This window comes from Tupaia chinensis, unplaced genomic scaffold (genome assembly GCF_000334495.1).
Source record: "Tupaia chinensis unplaced genomic scaffold, TupChi_1.0 Scaffold000325_1, whole genome shotgun sequence".
NCBI lineage: Eukaryota > Metazoa > Chordata > Mammalia > Scandentia > Tupaiidae > Tupaia > Tupaia belangeri.
The window spans coordinates 337912-353027 of NW_006159819.1; the positions used below are offsets into that span (position 1 = coordinate 337912).

Consider the following 15116-nt stretch of genomic DNA (forward strand, 5'->3'; position numbering starts at 1 on the left):
TTTAAATGCAGTCAAGTCTAGAATGTCCAGTTACTGAATAAAAACATGTTTTTTAACTATCCTTGTTTCTTAGTCATCCCAATCAAAAATAAATAAATAAATAAAACTCTGTGAAGTTTATGTTTACTGTATTCTTTTTTTGGTGGTGGGATAGAGAATTTTCTGTTATTAGGGCGTGTTCCCTTGTCCCAGAGAGACAGAGAGACAGAAAGTGAAGAATCATCCCCTCATAGAATGGCCACGCCACAATCCCATCTCCTCCATTCTCCTCTCAGGATTTTAGACACACAAACACATGCACCTGGCACAAGTCTGAAGCTACCTAGTCTGGGACTTTAACTGTGGTCAACTATGTGGGAATCCAGTGATGCAATCATTATGCAATATGTTGGTCCACGTTGACTGCATTCTTACAATAATCTGATGAAACAATGAACTTTAATAGTTTAAATACATCCTCAAAGTCATTCAGATAGTTATAGGAACAAACATCATGAGAACTCACATGCTGTATTTTATGCATCAATACATTGGCCGCTACTTCTACCATTAGGTCTTTATTATTCATCATGTTATTAGAAACTTAACAATATTATAAACCATAAGTTAGAGAATAGTGCTGTACTGGTAAATCTGAGAGAGTGCTTCAGTTTTATGAATGTGTATTACTACATTTCTGTGATAATGACAGAGAGGGAGAAACAAAGAGATTAGGTAAGCATGGAATGTGAGGTTTCAAATAGAATGAAGAACTGAAATGTGACTAAAAGCAGTGAGGAGAGCCTTGCTTTGCATATTTTCTGTTTCAGTTAGGTAGCCTAGGCTGGTTGTTGTGGAATGAGAAATAGTGGCCAAGGAGATTAGAGCACATCATGACAGACAGAAGATATAGGAAGGTTCTACTTGAGAATGCATTTTCAGATAATTTCACATTTTTAGAAATACAATTTAAATGCTCAAGAAAAACATATTAGCAAATGCTGAAATGCATTTATTAACTAATTTATTTTTATATTTTTTGTAGAGTTTTTTGCTATAGTGTACATGTCCTCTCTAGAAAGAGAGAGACAGAGAGACAGAAAGCAAGAAATAACACTCCAGGGGTATGGCCACTCGGCAATCCCTTCTCCATTTTCCTCTCTGGATCTTGAGCAGGCACACACATGCGCCTGACATGAGTTTAAGCCACCATGTCTGGGACTCAAACCACAATGAACAGCATAGGAGTCCATCAACATACCAATTATGCCAACTGCGGATCCCAAAATGATGAAACTGCATTGAAACAAGACAAATAGTTTATGTAATATAAAAGATTTGAGCATCTTATGCACTTATCTTAGAAAAAAAATCAAAAGTGTACATAAAAAAGGTAAAATCAAAGGTGCACACAAAATATAGTTTTCTTTGTTGAAGATGAGGTACATGGTCATATTCATGATTTGATTGTCAAACTTGCCATGCTAGGTAAAACCTTACTGTACCATACATATAGGTATAGCAATAAAGTATAAATAGAAAATCATAAAATAAATATTTTATTTAATGTTAGATAAAATAAAGGATGACAGGGAATATAAGAAAATAAAATATGGCCATGAGTGTTATGCATGGTTCTTAGACTAATTATAACATTTATAATGTATCATTGGAGATATTTTCTTTACAAAAATACAGCCTATGTTTCTATGTGTGTTTGAGTGTTTATGTGTCCATGCACATGCTGCTACTCAATCAGCATATTTCTAGCAGGCATAGAAGATTATGGTTTTCAGTGAGTGAAGTTTATAAGTTAGTGAAAGGATGAAGTGATGTTATAAGATTAATGACCCGAGAATTTAGGAATAGTCTATTATTCTTGGAAAACCTCTCATTCATCATGGCTTGAATATTACGGAAAATATTCAGATGTACATAATTTCTTTTTCCTTTTCTTTTTTTTAGGTTTTCATCAAAGGGCACATGAGCTCACCAGGGAGACAGACACAGAGACAGAGGGAAAGTGAGAAATCATACCCTGAAGAGTATGGTCAGGCCCATATCTCTTCTCTATTCTCATCCTGGGATTTTGGGCATGCACATACATGTGCCCAGCATGATTTTTAAGCCACAATGTCTGAGACTTGAACCATGGTTGTCCCAGTGGGAGTCCAGTGCCTTAACCAGCATTCTACTTGTTGGCTCTTATATGAACATTTTAATTCTGTTTTGTCAGATTAAAATCAGTTCCTTTATAAGACTTACTAGACATACTCATATAGCTGGTGGGTTTCTGATTGGTTTTGTAGATGGTCTCATGAGATATCTACTTTTGAGAATGATTATCTTATAAATATACAGACTACCTTGTTAAATCTTTTGAGACTGGTTTACAAACGGATCTATTTTTTTTTTATTTCTTCAAATTTATTATTTATCAGGAGTGACTGAAATAAAAAATATTATTGAGTCCCATCATCATCATCATGGAAATAACTTAAGAGAAAACTGGTCAGATGAATATTATTGCTTCCCATTTCCAACCAGTAAATAGTTGCCAGTGATAGACAGTCAAAGGACTGTCAAAAATGCTTAAGAAATGTTATACAACATGCCTGTTCACAGGAGAAAAAAAAAAACTAGGAAATAACTTACGTGAACTTCTTGATTTCGTCATACAAGACAAGCACGAAAGCACCACCCATCCCTCTGAGAACAATGGACCATGCATCCCTGAAAAAAGCTTTTCCCCCTTGGTCTCGAGCAATCTTCCTCCAGCAGTCAAACGTGCCCATGTACATACCAGTTCCTTTGCACCCCGACTGCATCATCATGCGGCGACGAACAGTGTCAAACGGATAGGAAGTCAATCCGGCAACGGCGGTGACAAACTGTGCAATCCAGCTAATGAAGATATGAGTATTCTTGGGATCTGGAAGCATTCCTTTTGGAGTGTCATAGATACCAAAGTTAGCAGCTCGGTACTTGATAATACCCTGCACGGACACGTTAAAGCCTTGGTACAGGCCCCTAATCCCATCAGATTTGTAGATCTTAACCAGACAGTCGCTGAGGCCTTTGAACTCCCTTTCAGCTCCAGCTTTACCCACATCAGCTGCTAGACGGGTAGGGGTAAAATCAAGAGGGTACACAAAGCACAAAGACGTGGCCCCAGCAGCACCACCGGATGCCAAGTTCCCTGCAAAGTAGCTCCAAAACTGGGTCCTCTTGTCCACACCACCCAGGAAGATCTGCTTGTATTTATCTTTGAAGGCAAAGTTCAGAGCCTGGGTGGGAAAGTATCTGATGATATTGGCCAGGTTACCATGCCAGAAGGACAGGACTCCCTGCTCCTTGGGGATAGGAACCACACAGTCTATGATGCCCTTGTATTGCTTATCTGTGGTGATCTGCTTGCTGGCATGATGCACCTGCAGCAGTAACTTAACCCGCTTGATGGGCGCTACCATGGTCTTGGAGATGGCCACGGCCACTTCACCTGCCAGGAAGTCCTTGGCGAAGGACACGGCAGCATTTGTCATGTTGAAAGGAAAGAGGAGGCAGGAGACTGCTGGACGCGCCTGGGCTGAGAACCTTCTTAGACTCTGGGGCTCTGGGCCAAACGGATCTTTATTAGATATAATTGAATTGTATTATCAATAGGAAATGTTTTTTTAACCTGAGAAATAAAACTAAAACAGTATCTGCTTCATGATTTAGCCTGGGTTTATAAAACTTGTACATATATGGCCAAATAATAAATATATTAGGATTTGTGGGAAAAAGAGTAAATTTGTGAATATCATATAGGTATTTAAATAACAAGAGAGAAAACATATTTTACATAGTATTTTGTGAATGGAGTTTAACATATGACAATTGTAAATTTTTATCTAATTTTACTGTTGTACTAGGTAGAAAAGTAAAAGGCAGGTCTTTTTTTAATTTTTTTCTCCTGTAGGGTGACATTTTGCATAAATGCACTTAGAAGTTAGAATTTCCTTAGTATTAAATTAGTTGCAAATGTCTATCATTAACCTATATTACTAGGGAGTGGGCAATAAAACAGCCTCTGAACAACTAACCTACAATAACAACACCACTTGTGATATGGAGACAACACTGGTTTTTGAGATTAAAAAAAAAAGGGGGGGGCTTTAGGAGAAATTATGGGACTGGCCATTGTAGAACCAGCTTTATTTTCATTTAATGAGAAATGACATGTTGTTGAAAAATATATACTAGCCAAACCATTTATGTGATTTTTCTGAATCATCAGAAGGCATGTACATGCATTAGAGAGAGAGAGGAAGAGAGATAAAGCACTCTCCTCCCCAGTAGGCATGACCATGCCACAATCCCTTCTTTTCCATCTCTCCATCCTGTTAAGAACCTTGGGCATACATACACAATCCCAGAGTATTCTTCAAGCAAATGGGTCAGAACTCAAACTGCATTAAACTATGAAGGATCTGCCTGTTCCAACCACTGGGCTACATGGCTGACCCAGTGTAATTTTTTGAAATGATAGTGATGCAGAACAAGTCAGTAATTACCAAATTATATATATATGAATATGTATATGTGTGTGTGTGTATATATATATATATGCCTTAATAAAATAAATAAAAATGAGTGCCAGCCCACAGCTCAGTGATTATGTCCCTTACATAGAGTGTCAGATTCTACTTCTCTGATTGTGGTTCAAATGCCATCTTCAGTAGCTTGATAAAACATGCTACATATGTGAGCATGTGTGCCCCAAATCCTAATGAGATAGAGAAATAAAGGGGAAAAAAATGTATTGTGATTTTTATACATCCATTGGGGGGTGTTGTCTCTATCTTTATCTTTCTCTCTGTCTTTGGTAAGTGTACATGCCTTCTGTCAATAAAAGATAGTCAAGTAGCTATAGGTATATATAAGGTAAATGGAAAAATAGAAAATTGCAGGAATATTCATATGGATGTTAAAATTCCTTTACCAGTATAGGCATATTAAAGATCAAAGCAGGGAGTATTATAAGAGATAGTTCATAATGATAAAAGTGCATTTTCATCAATAATGCAAAACAATCCTGAAATAATTTTACTTAATAACTGATCTTTAATTTCATAGATCCAAAACAAACTAAAATTTTTAAAAATATTTTATTGCTACTCTATCAGTAATTGATAAGAAAGGAAGTAATTATGTGGACATTTAGAGGTTGCTTTTGGAAATAATAATAGCTGATTCCTCTGAGAATTCACCTAAATCAACAATGAGAGATTGAATAAAATAAAAACCATGGAAAAATGAGAGTGAAGAAGACCAAGGTGGAAATGTATGAAAAATGAGAAATTATTTTTGCAGTGAGCTGGCTAGAGAAAAACAGTTTTGCACTCGAAGGAAATAGCACAAGTATATTTATTTAAGTAGTATGGAATTGGCTTAGAAACATGTCTGAATTTAAGCGGAATTTAAATTTTGAAAATAAGAACTACAGAAAAGGAAATAACTTGTAAAAGGAAAATTGCATATCAATTTCTCTGTCTTTAACTATGGGGAAAAGGACAGAGAGAAGAAATTTCTTCAATTCTAGAAATAACTACAGGGATACTGACTGTGGATGAACCCAAGAGGGTTGACTTAAAATCTACTGGGTCCCTCATGGTTTTGGCTACTCTCCATGCAATCTTTCATTCCAAGTTTATAATGTCTCCTCCTACTCTTCCACACATTCATTAGTGAACATTAAAATTAAAGCGTTCTCTAGTTCGAGCTCCAGAAATTTATGCCGTGTTCCAGAATGCAGCAGAACTTACAATGAGTTCTGCTGGACAATGAGAACAAAAATGGTCTCAGACAGACTTACAGAAGAAGAACATCTGCATTGCAGAGACAAAGAAAGTGTGAAAAGTAATCCCAGTGACGTCAACAGTATCTCTTCGTGAATGTCCTCACATCACATGGATTAGACTTAATGTTAACTGGGATCTGTTCCAGAGAGTGCAGATAGAAAGTAAAGCCATTGAAGATCACAGAACTTCAGAAAATGAGACTGGAATCCATGAAAGAGAAAAAAATGATGTCTGATGAGTGAAATTGATATGAAAAACTGGCAATACCCTTGCAGAATCTGGTAAGAACAACACAAACTCCCTTTCTATCCTACAAACACACACACACACTGCAACAACTAGGGTGTAAGTCTATTATTCCTAAACTAATCTCCATAATTTGTTATTAGGCATTTTTCTATACTCTACCAGCCAACTACCCAGACTCCTCCACCTGCCATCATTCTACCTCTACCTACTAGGTAATGGTCACCCTCAACTTCTTACTCTTGAGTAAGTCAGACACCTGTGTTTGTTCTTAAAAGACTCTTTGTTTTAATTCTGATTACCCTAAGGAGGGAAAGATTTTTGCTCCTTTTAAAGTGATCTATGGGTGGGAGTTTCATACAATTATGTATATAGGCATAGGTAGAAATCACAGAACTTAGTTGACTAACTTGTTTATCATACAAAAAATTCATTGATATAGACTTTCTGTCATAATTCCCCCCTTGTAATGTGATTTTTTTCACCTGAGGGTTTAGCAATATTAATTACAGTTGCTTCCTGAATTCCTGTCATATGGGTGACTTTGAATCCGTACTTATCTAAGAGGTGAGCTTGCTAACAAAAGCGACTTTATTGGAAAGTCTGAGAAAGAATAGAATAAAATCTAATCTTTTTTTTCTTTTCACAGAACCACAAAAATTTCTGTAATGTATTGTTTTAGAATTTCCTGCATCAAAATAAGTCATTTTTGGATGATCATTTTCATCAGAAAAAATTTGATAGGGTATTATAAAAACCCAAGTTTTCAGAAAATTTAATAGTTAATGATGAAGTCTTCTTCACTTATTTTCACCTCTTTTCTGAAATATTTCTGGTGTCTGCAAATTTCTTCTCTATTTTACCTATCCATTTCTATATTTAATTCCTTTAATTTATCCTTCAACCTTTTATTTACTTGTTTGTTCTAATGCCTGAGCTCAAAATAAATATATAAATAAATAAACTATACAAGCTTTTCAATTACCTATACTACATTAAGAACTAATGAGTATTTATTGACCCAATCTCATTTTAATGATAGCCTGAAGAGTTTAAATTCAGTAATCTAGCTTTTTGTTGGGTTGATTGTTCATGTTTCCAGAATCTTGTAAGTACAGTTGATAAGGAATTGGTCCACTGTATAATGAACTCAGTCAATACATTGTGCTGTTCACAGTCTTGTCTCCCTGAGATTCCTCCTTTCTAGGTATTCTTCTAGATAGAGTACATAAGTTAAAATATTTTAAGAATAAGACTCAGTTTAAGGATTTCTTTGGCTAGAAATAAAGAAAAAAGAAGATACAATTTTAGTTGCTATTTAAAAAGTAACAACGAGATTTTGCTCTGACTAGTCAAAGTTTATATAGATATAGATTTGAAATAGTTTTTTTTTTCTTTTCTTTTCTTTTTTTTTTTTTTTTTTGGCAGAGAGAAAGAGGTTTTTGCTATAGGGTGCAGGCACTTGCCAGAAACACAGAGAAAGACAGAGAGACAGAAAGCGAGAAATAATCCCCCAGTGATGATGACCATGCTGCAATCATTTCTCTCTTAGGATCTCAGGCATGCACACAGACACACAGATACACACACACACACACACACACACACACACACACACACACACACACAGTATGAGTTTAGGCAATGGAGTCCAGGACTCAAACTGCAGTCAACTACATGGGAGTCCAGCGACATAGCCATTACGCCAACTGCTGGTCCCTGAAAGATCTTTTCTAAAGCACTTCCTGCACACTTACCTGGAAGGACAACCAGTTTCACACCTGGTAAACGTGATAAATAAAGCTATAGATATATAAATATATAACTCACTGGATATCTACTTTTTAAATCTTTATTCTCTTTCCTAGAGAAACTTACAGTAATACACTGGTCAGATTCTGAGAACCTGTTGGTGCAAATTCTTTCTGATATCAAGACAACTTGGAATAATAGAGAATCTGGGAGGTAGGTGGAATGTGGGGAATGGACAGATTCATTAAACTTTGATTAAAATGTAGTTTTCAGAACAGTGTGGTAGTACAGGCAGCTGGATCTCAAGTGACTAACTGTAAGATTTAAGTCCTGGACACAGCAGTTTGAAAAATATTCTGATGTGTGTGTGTGCATGTCCCAAATTCTTAAACGTAAAATGGAGATGGAGAAGGATTGGAGTATGAAATGAAATCTCATTTCATTTTTTCTTTCTCTCGTCCTTTCTTTTTCTCTTTCCAGAGTGTAAAAGCCCTCTAGCGTTTTTTTTTTTTTTTAAACTGCTTTTGTGCAAAGTAGGCAAGTTTGCTTTTTCTATAATTTCCTATTCACAGGAATAAAAAGAATGATAACATACCAGAAACTTAACCCCTAGCCTACAGAGGAGTTTTAGTTGGACCGAATGGACTCAGCCTGTGACACATATAACAGCTCATTTATGCAGAATTTCTTGACACTCTCCCTGAAAACAGTGATATGACCTTATGAAATTGTCTTTTTCCTTCAGTAATAAGATGAAAGATAAAATGTAAGGGTTCTATTTCAACTAAACATGCTTGATATTACTGAATAAAAGCAGGAAGTCAGAAAAGTCATGATGTATTTTCTCATGTTTTTCTATACAAAAATGTGTCATGACTTTCTGACGACTCACTGGAATAAAAACTATGGCATTGACTGAGACATTTCTTTTATTTCCCTCCAGAAGCTCAAGGAAACCATGACCATTTATAACACCACAATCTTCATGCCTTCTGTGTTGACACTAGTGGGAATCCCAGGCCTTGAATCTGTGCAGTGCTGGATTGGGATTCCATTCTGTGCCATGTATCTCTTTGCTATAATTGGAAACGGCTTCTTATTGATCATCATCAGATCAGAACACAGTCTCCATGAGCCCATGTACATTTTCTTGGGCATGCTAGCAGCCACAGATATTGCACTTGCTAGCAGCATTATACCCAAGATGCTTGGAATCTTTTGGTTTCACGCACCAGAAATCTATTTTGATGCCTGTTTGCTTCAAATGTTCTTCATCCACACATTTCAGGGTATAGAGTCAGGCATCCTGCTTGCCATGGCTCTAGACCGTTATGTGGCCATCTGTTATCCACTAAGACATGCCACCATCTTCACCCACCAACTGGTCATCCAAGTAGGGACTGTGGCAATCCTGAGGCCTGCCATGCTAGGAGCCCCTGGCTTAGTCCTGATCAAGTCTCAGCTTCAATTTTATCACACGACTGTCATCTCCCACTCTTACTGTGAGCACATGGCCATTGTGAAACTAGCTGTAGAAAATATATGGGTCAACAAGGTCTATGGTTTGTTTGTAGCCTTCACTGTTGCAGGATTTGATCTCATATTCATCATGTTGTCCTACATGCAGATCTTTATCACAGTGTTTCATTTGCCCCAGAAGGAGGCTAGGGTTAAGGCATTCAATACGTGCATTGCTCACATTTGTGTCTTCTTGCAGTTTTATCTCCTTGCCTTCTTCTCCTTCTTCACACACAGGTTTGGCTCTCACATCCCCCCTTATATCCATATACTTTTTTCTAGCATCTACTTGCTGGTTCCTCCATTTCTCAATCCACTTGTCTATGGAGCAAAGACCAAGCAGATCCGCATTCATGTGGTAAAAATGTTTTGTTTAAAAAATCCATCTTGATAAACACCTCAGTCTATTCCTCTTTGTACAGCAATGGCCATCTTAAAACAAAAGACATGTGCGCTACTTGAAATACTTGAGTATTCTACCTAATTGTTTTATGAAATTTTCTACACAAGTAGCTTATTTTTATATCATCAGAGCCTGTGAGTCTATCAGTCAATAGAGCTGTGGATCCTAACTGGGTAATAAAATTGAGAAATATGAAAAGAGTACAATACTGAATATGTATTGCTTCTTTGCCATTTTCCTTTTTCAAATTTTCTGGTTTCATTTTTTGCTTACACATCTTTCTTTCGGAGGATTATGATTTTGTCACTGTTTAAATGCAGTCAAGTCTAGAATGTCCAGTTACTGAATAAAAACATGTTTTTTAACTATCCTTGTTTCTTAGTCATCCCAATCAAAAATAAATAAATAAATAAAACTCTGTGAAGTTTATGTTTACTGTATTCTTTTTTTGGTGGTGGGATAGAGAATTTTCTGTTATTAGGGCGTGTTCCCTTGTCCCAGAGAGACAGAGAGACAGAAAGTGAAGAATCATCCCCTCATAGAATGGCCACGCCACAATCCCATCTCCTCCATTCTCCTCTCAGGATTTTAGACACACAAACACATGCACCTGGCACAAGTCTGAAGCTACCTAGTCTGGGACTTTAACTGTGGTCAACTATGTGGGAATCCAGTGATGCAATCATTATGCAATATGTTGGTCCACGTTGACTGCATTCTTACAATAATCTGATGAAACAATGAACTTTAATAGTTTAAATACATCCTCAAAGTCATTCAGATAGTTATAGGAACAAACATCATGAGAACTCACATGCTGTATTTTATGCATCAATACATTGGCCGCTACTTCTACCATTAGGTCTTTATTATTCATCATGTTATTAGAAACTTAACAATATTATAAACCATAAGTTAGAGAATAGTGCTGTACTGGTAAATCTGAGAGAGTGCTTCAGTTTTATGAATGTGTATTACTACATTTCTGTGATAATGACAGAGAGGGAGAAACAAAGAGATTAGGTAAGCATGGAATGTGAGGTTTCAAATAGAATGAAGAACTGAAATGTGACTAAAAGCAGTGAGGAGAGCCTTGCTTTGCATATTTTCTGTTTCAGTTAGGTAGCCTAGGCTGGTTGTTGTGGAATGAGAAATAGTGGCCAAGGAGATTAGAGCACATCATGACAGACAGAAGATATAGGAAGGTTCTACTTGAGAATGCATTTTCAGATAATTTCACATTTTTAGAAATACAATTTAAATGCTCAAGAAAAACATATTAGCAAATGCTGAAATGCATTTATTAACTAATTTATTTTTATATTTTTTGTAGAGTTTTTTGCTATAGTGTACATGTCCTCTCTAGAAAGAGAGAGACAGAGAGACAGAAAGCAAGAAATAACACTCCAGGGGTATGGCCACTCGGCAATCCCTTCTCCATTTTCCTCTCTGGATCTTGAGCAGGCACACACATGCGCCTGACATGAGTTTAAGCCACCATGTCTGGGACTCAAACCACAATGAACAGCATAGGAGTCCATCAACATACCAATTATGCCAACTGCGGATCCCAAAATGATGAAACTGCATTGAAACAAGACAAATAGTTTATGTAATATAAAAGATTTGAGCATCTTATGCACTTATCTTAGAAAAAAAATCAAAAGTGTACATAAAAAAGGTAAAATCAAAGGTGCACACAAAATATAGTTTTCTTTGTTGAAGATGAGGTACATGGTCATATTCATGATTTGATTGTCAAACTTGCCATGCTAGGTAAAACCTTACTGTACCATACATATAGGTATAGCAATAAAGTATAAATAGAAAATCATAAAATAAATATTTTATTTAATGTTAGATAAAATAAAGGATGACAGGGAATATAAGAAAATAAAATATGGCCATGAGTGTTATGCATGGTTCTTAGACTAATTATAACATTTATAATGTATCATTGGAGATATTTTCTTTACAAAAATACAGCCTATGTTTCTATGTGTGTTTGAGTGTTTATGTGTCCATGCACATGCTACTTGACCAGCATATTTCTAGCAGGCATAGAAGATTATGGTTTTCAGTGAGTGAAGTCTTTAAGTTAATGAAAGAATGAAGTGATGTTATAAGATTAATGATCTGAGAATTTAGGAATAGTCTATTATTCTTGGAAAACCTCTCATTCATCATGGCTTGAATATTACGGAAAATATTCAGATGTACATAATTTCTTTTTCCCCCCTTATATCCATATCCTTTTTTCTAGCATCTACTTGCTGGTTCCTCCATTTCTCAATCCACTTGTCTATGGAGCAAAGACCAAGCAAATCTGCATTCATGTGGTAAAAATGTTTTGTTTAAAAAATCCATCTTGATAAACACCTCAATCTATTCATCTTTGTACAGCAATGGCCATCTTAAAACAAAAGACATGTGCACTACTTGAAATACTTGAGTATTCTACCTAATTGTTTTATGAAATTTTCTACATGAGTAGCTTATTTTTATGTCATCAGAGCTTGTGAGTCTATCAGTCAATGTAGCTGTGGATCCAAACTGGGTAATGTAATTGAGAAATATGAAAAGAGTACAATACTGAGTATGTAATACTGCTTCTTTCTCATTTTCCTTTTAAAAAATTATCTGGTTGTGTTTTTTGCTTAAGAATCTTTCTTTTGAAGGATTATGATTTTGTCACTATTTAAATGCAGTCAAGTCTAGAATGTCCAGTTACTGAAAAAAAAACATGTATTTTAACTTTCCTTGTTTCTTAGTCATCCCAATCAAAAATAAATAAATAAATCAAACTCTGTGGAGTTTATGTTTACTGTCTTCTTTTTTGAGAGGTAAGATAGAGCATTTTCGGCTATTAGGGTGTGTTCCCTTGTCACAGAGAGACAGAGAGACAAAAAGTGAGAAATCATCCCCCAATAGGATGGGCACCCCACAATCCCTTCTCCTCCATTCTCCTCTCAGGATTTTAGACACACAAACACATGCACCTGGCACAAGTCTGAAGCTACCTAGTCTGGGACTTTAACTGTGGTCAAGTATGTGGGAGTCCAGTGATGCAATCATTATGCAATATGTTGGTCCACGTTGACTGCATTCTTACAATAATCTGATGAAACAATGAACTCTAATAGTTTAAATACATCCTCAAAGTCATTCAGATAGTTACAGGAACAAACATCATGAGAACTCACATGCTGTATTTTATGCATCAATACCTTGCCCGCTACTTCTACCATTAGGTCTTTATTATTCATCATGTTATTAGAAGCTTACAGTATTATAAACCTTAAGTTAGAGAATTGTGCTGTACTGGTAAATCTGAGAGAGTGCTTCAGTTTTATGAATTTGTATCACTACATTTCTGTGATAATGACAGAGATGGAGAAACAAAGAGATTAGGTAAGCATGGAATTTGAGGTTTCAAATAGAATGAAAAACTGAAATGTGACTAAAAGCAGTGAGGAGAGCCAGGTTTGGCATATTTTCTGTTTCAGTTAGTAGCCTAGGCTGGCTGTTGTGGAATGAGAAATAGTGCAAGGAGATTAGAGCACATCATGTCAGACAGAAGATATAGGAAGGTTCTACTTGAGAATGTATTTTCAGATAATTTCACATATTTAGACATACAATTTAAATGTTCAAGAAAAACAATATTAGCAAATGCAGAATATGTATTTATTAATTAATTTATTTTATATATTTATTATTTTGGAGATTTTTTAGCTATAGGGTACATGTCCTCTCATGAAAGAGAGAGACAGAGAGACAGAAAGCAAGAAATAACACTCCAGGGGTATGGCCACTCGGCAATCCCTTCTCCATTTTCCTCTCTGGATCTTGAGCAGGCACACACATGCACCTGGCATGAGTTTAAGCCACTATGTCTAGGATTCAAACCACTGTGGACAGCATAGGAGTCCATCGACATACCAATTATGCCAGCTGCTGGTCCCAAAATGAATAAAATGCATTGAAACAAGACAAATAGTTTATGGAATATAAAAGAATTGAGTATCTTATGTACTTATCTTTGAAAAGAAAATCAAAAGTGCACACAAAAATGGTAAAAATCAAAGTTGCACACAAAATATGATTTTCTTTGTTGAAGATGAGGTATATGGTCATATTCATGATTTGATTGTCACACTTGCCATGCATGCTAGGTAAAACCTTACTGTACCACACATATAGGTATAGAAATAAAGTATAAATAGAAAATCATAAAATAAATATTTTATTTAATGTTAGATAAAATATAGGATGACAGGGAATATAAGAAAAAAAAATATGGCCATGAGTGTTATGCATGGTTCTTAGACTTAATTCTAAAATTCATAATGTGTCATTGGAGGTATTTTCTTTACAAAAGACAGCCTGTGTTTGTATGTGTTCGGGTGTATATGTATCCATGCACATGCTACTCAATCAGCATATTTCTAGCAGGCATAGAAGATTATGGTTTTCAGTGAGTGAAGTTTATAAGTTAGTGAAAGGATGAAGTGATGTTATAAGATTAATGACCCGAGAATTTAGGAATAGTCTATTATTCTTGGAAAACCTCTCATTCATCATGGCTTGAATATTATGGAAAATATTCACATGTATGTAATTACTTTTTTTTTTTTTTTAGTTTTTTTGCCAAAGAGCACATGAGCTCACTAGGGAGACAGACACAGAGAGAGGGAAGGTAAAAAATCATACCCTGAAGAGTATAGTCAGGCCCATATCTCTTCTCCATTCTCATCCTGGGATTTTGGGCATGCACATACATGTGCCCAGCATGATTTTTAAGCCACCATGTCTGAGACTTGAACCATGGTTGTCCCAGTTGGAGTCTAGTGCCTTAGCATGATTTTTAAGCCACCATGTCTGAGACTTGAACCATGGTTCTCCCAGTTGGAGTCTAGTGCCTTAACAAGCATTCTGCTTGTTTGCTCTTACAGGAACATTTTAATTCTGTTTTATCAGATTAAAATCAGTTCCTTTATAAGACTTACTAGACTGCATCTCACATAGTGGGTGGGTTTCTGGTTTGTTTTGTAGATGGTCTCATGAGATATCTACTTCTGAGAAAGATTATCTTATAAATATACAAACTAGCTTGTTGAATCTTTTGATACTGGTTTACAAATGAATCTTTATTAGATATAATTGAATTGTATTATCAATAGGAAATGTTTTTATAACCTGAGAAATAAAAGTAAATCAGTATCTGCTTCATGTTTTAGCCTGGGTTTATAAAACTTGTACATATATGGCCAAATAATAAACATATTAGGATTTGTGGGAAAATGAGTAAATTTGTGAATATTATATAGGTATTTAAATAACAAGAGAGAAAACCTATTTTACATAATATTTTA

At 35.7% G+C, this 15116-nt stretch overlaps 2 protein-coding genes across 2 annotated transcripts; one reads left to right on the forward strand and one right to left on the reverse strand.

Annotated features, from left to right (window-relative positions):
- Positions 1 to 2630: 2630 nt before the first annotated feature.
- On the reverse strand, positions 2631 to 3544 carry LOC102469729 (ADP/ATP translocase 2). The gene has a single exon (XM_027773132.1). The coding sequence runs from the start codon at positions 3519 to 3521 to the stop codon at positions 2631 to 2633; it is 891 nt and encodes a 296-aa protein (XP_027628933.1). The 5' UTR covers positions 3522 to 3544.
- Positions 3545 to 8778: 5234 nt separating this feature from the next.
- On the forward strand, positions 8779 to 9729 carry LOC102479447 (olfactory receptor 52A1). The gene has a single exon (XM_006151732.1). The coding sequence runs from the start codon at positions 8779 to 8781 to the stop codon at positions 9727 to 9729; it is 951 nt and encodes a 316-aa protein (XP_006151794.1).
- Positions 9730 to 15116: the final 5387 nt, after the last annotated feature.